Source organism: Emiliania huxleyi (assembly GCF_000372725.1).
Source record: "Emiliania huxleyi CCMP1516 unplaced genomic scaffold EMIHUscaffold_8, whole genome shotgun sequence".
NCBI classification, from domain to species: Eukaryota; Haptophyta; order Isochrysidales; family Noelaerhabdaceae; genus Emiliania; species Emiliania huxleyi.
The window spans coordinates 684,250-687,678 of record NW_005196021.1 but is presented as its reverse complement, the minus strand read 5'-3'; the positions used below and the strand labels follow the sequence as shown (position 1 = coordinate 687,678).

General features: G+C 64.1%; 1 protein-coding gene across 1 annotated transcript in view; it reads left to right on the top strand.

The window, feature by feature from the left end:
- Positions 1–2,508, top strand: part of EMIHUDRAFT_461874 (hypothetical protein) — a gene marked incomplete at both ends in the record, with an annotated part of 7,381 nt that extends 4,873 nt beyond the window's left edge. The window contains 6 exons of the mRNA XM_005759565.1: positions 329–631; positions 770–1,512; positions 1,588–1,666; positions 1,739–1,834; positions 1,911–2,150; positions 2,197–2,508. Coding sequence (XP_005759622.1) covers positions 329–631; positions 770–1,512; positions 1,588–1,666; positions 1,739–1,834; positions 1,911–2,150; positions 2,197–2,508 — 1,773 coding nt within the window. The remainder of the gene's footprint in view (positions 1–328; positions 632–769; positions 1,513–1,587; positions 1,667–1,738; positions 1,835–1,910; positions 2,151–2,196) is intronic.
- Positions 2,509–3,429: the final 921 nt, after the last annotated feature.

The window sequence follows — 3,429 nt, the reverse complement described above, 5'->3', positions numbered from 1 at the left end:
GCCGGACGCCAATTTCAGCCACGGCTCAGAGTACTGCGCTTCGGGCTTCAAAGGCCCCGAGTGCCAGCTCTGCGCCGCAGAGAACCAGTACCTCGTCGATGGCGTCAACTGCAAGGAGTGCGCTCCGCGCGGCGCGGCGGCGGGCCGCATCGCCGGCCTCGTCCTCGGCCTCTGCGTCGCGTGCGGCTTGGCGGCGTGGGCCTACCACATGCCGTGGCGGAAGGAGCGCATCATCGGGCCTATCCTCCGCTTTGCAGACCGCTCCGTCAAGTACTACGTCGGGGGCGGAATGACGGCAAAGCTCAAGATCCTGTTTGGCTTCTATCAGATCAGCACCGTCCTCTCCTCCACCTACTCCGCGCGGCTGCCGGACAAGTACACGGGCTGGACGGACAACTTGGCCAACGTGATCTCCGTCGACTGGTCTGGCTTTTTCCTGCCGGAGCAGTGCCTCGGCTACGCTCTGCGGCTCCTCGCCATCGCCCTCTCCCCCGTCGCCCTCATCGCCTTGCTCATGATCGCGGGGATAAGTCTGCGGCTCTACCGCTGGAGCGCCGCCCCGGCGCCGCGCGAGAGGCCGTGGTACGCGGAGGCGGCCCTCGGCCTCCTCGACCTCACGCCGGCGGGCCTGGTGCTCATCTTCTGCTTCGTGCCCTCCATCAGCGCCTCCATCTTCCGCTCCTGGTCGTGCCAGGCGCCCTCTCACAGCTGATGACTGCCGTTGCTCACAACCCCACACCCCTCAGTCCTCGTAAGTTTCTGCTGATAGGCCTACACCATCTCTCCGCCCGGCGAGGAGCTAGAGCAGGTCTCCTACATGCGGCAGGACGCGAGCGTCGAGTGCGGCTCCGACGATCACGGACCCATCACCGCCCTCGCCACCGGCTTCATCGTCCTCTGGCCCGCCGGCTCGCTGGTCCTCTTCACGTCGCTCCTCGCCGCTTGCTACAAGCCGCTGCAGGCCAAGACGCCGAATGCTCTGACGCGGGCCACCGCCTTCCTTCACCGGGAGTACGAGACGACCTGGTACTGGTGGGAGGCGGTCGAGCTGGCGCGCAAGCTCGTGCTGACTGGCTTCGTGCTTCTAATACCGGAGGAGCGCGCCTTTGTTCGCCTCGTGGTGGCGACGCTCATCTGCTCATGCTACGCCGTCGCACTCGCCGTCGTGCGGCCGTACAAGCGGGTCGAGGACAACGTGCTCGCCGTCGCCACGAGCCTCGTGCTCCTCCTCCTCTTCCTCGGCACCAACTGGAGCACCATCTTCCTCGGCATCCAGGAGCGGTACCAGGGAGCAGATCCCGCCGATGTCCTCGGCTTCCGCAGCCTCAATGTGATTGTCGACTCGATGATCATCCTCGTTGCAGTCGTGCTCGCCTTCTTCCTCGTCGGCGCCATCGTCGCCGCCCGTCGCGTCGCCAAGATCCCCACGATCCGACTCGTCTCGACCAAGCAGCCCCCCGAGCTGAGCATCGTGAGGGGCCTCACGTGGCACCTCTTCAACAGCCACATCTGGTGAGTCACGGCTATGGAGGGAGAGAGGGAGCGAAAACAGCCGGCGTGACCCCCGCCCCTCACCCAAACGAATAGGTCGACCGGTCAAGACGCCGTCAAGGTCATCAAGGGTGAGCTCGAGCAGCTGCTGCCGGACATCAAAGTCTTTCTCGACGCGCGCACATGCTCATCAGCGCTGCTTAAGCTACACACAGAGCCCCCCTGACGCACCGCGGTGTGCTCATAGGTAGATGATCTCAAGGATATCGGGGCGCTGGAGGAGTACATCCAGAGCTCGCAGGTCATCCTCTTCTTCCTCTCGCAGGGCTACTTCCGCTCCAAGGCTCGCCTCTTCCTCCCACCCCGCCCCTCTACCGCACCCTGGGGCCCCAAGAACTGCCGCCTCGCCCGCGCCACAGAACTGCCTCCGAGAGGTCCGCTCGTCGCTCGAGAAGGACAAGCCGCTCGTCCTCGTCCAAGAAGCGGACCCTGAAAAGGGCGGCGGGACGCTCCAGGCGCTGCGCGACGAGTGCCCCGAGGACCTGCAGCCGGCCATCTTTGACAACGACTGGCCGCTCACGATTTGGTATCGCATCGATGAGTTTCAGCTCATCTCGCTCAAGATCATCGCCGAGGCGCCGCCGGCCACAGCCAGCTCCGTTCTCTCACTCTACCTCCCGGCCAACCCCACTTGAACCAACCTAGGCGGTGCTCCTCTGCTCGCCCAACTTTCTGGACAGGACCTCCCTTCCGCTCTGCGTGTCGGGTGAGCTCGAGAGCCAGTCGCTCGCCTTTTCCAAACCGTGCACGCTCTGGGCCTCGCCAGCCAACGCGGGGTCGCTGGCGCTGGCCGATGAGATCGCCGCCGCCTTTGCCCCAGATCGTGAGACCGCCGGTCTCACGATCTGCGCCACCGGCGTGTGCAACTGCGGCTCAACCCGCCGCTCTCGCCGCCGTCGCAAGCTCCTCTTCAGCAAGATCCCGGCTTCTGCGCCGTGCTTCTGCGCATACCCGTAGGCGTCGTCTGCACAGCAAACTCCGCCGTAGCTCCGCCGCAAGAGACAATGCGCAAAGAATACGCGAGAGAATGGCAGAAGCATGCGCCGCGCTCGCCCCCCACTGGCGTGCTGCCCGTGGCGGTGCGGTGACGTCGCTGCGGACACGAGACGCTCGCGCGGGCTGGTGATCGGAACCGTTGGTGCCGTGACCTCCGCAGCCTCAGGTCTCACACTCCATCACCTCTGACGGGACGCCTTCGGTGGCACGCTCGGCGGCGACTTTGTTGCAGCCCCACAGCGAGCGCGGCGTCGAGCCTATTCGGTCTGGTCGGTCGGCCGCACTCACTGGGTGCCAGGGAGTGCGGCCGACACGCGAGCGGTGCTTCCTGGCAGCGCGCGCCGGCTGTGCCTGTGGGGCTGCAACAAACTCGAGACACACGCTCTTTTTGGGACGGATTTTCGACGCTTTTGTCCTATATACTCGTGCAACAACCCACGCTTTTGCGAAGGACATAAGGTAAGGTAAGCAGCTAAAATTTACCGTAAGGTTAAGGCCAAGCGCAGCCAGAGACACATGCGCATCTATCTCGCATGCGTTGGCATGCCATGTGCACACCCATGCTACTCGAATGCATGCCCCCTCCAACACTCGAGAGCCGGTGGGATGGCCGTGGGGCGCGTCCGACTTTGATGCCCTCGAAGGTCCAATGCGCAATCGTTCTGTGAGACCCACGCGTACAGGAAAGGGGGCGGAGACGCGCCATTCAGCTGGTACCTTTTTTGGGACCCATCGCTCCCGCGTTCCAAACAGCGTGTGTGGACAGCCATTCCCCGTGATTGAAGGTTTGAAGGGGCCTGTTTATCCACTTGATGGAGGGTTGAGGCCTCTGTCAACCACGTTGGTTGACAGTTGGAGGCAATTGGGCCTTCAAACCACCGC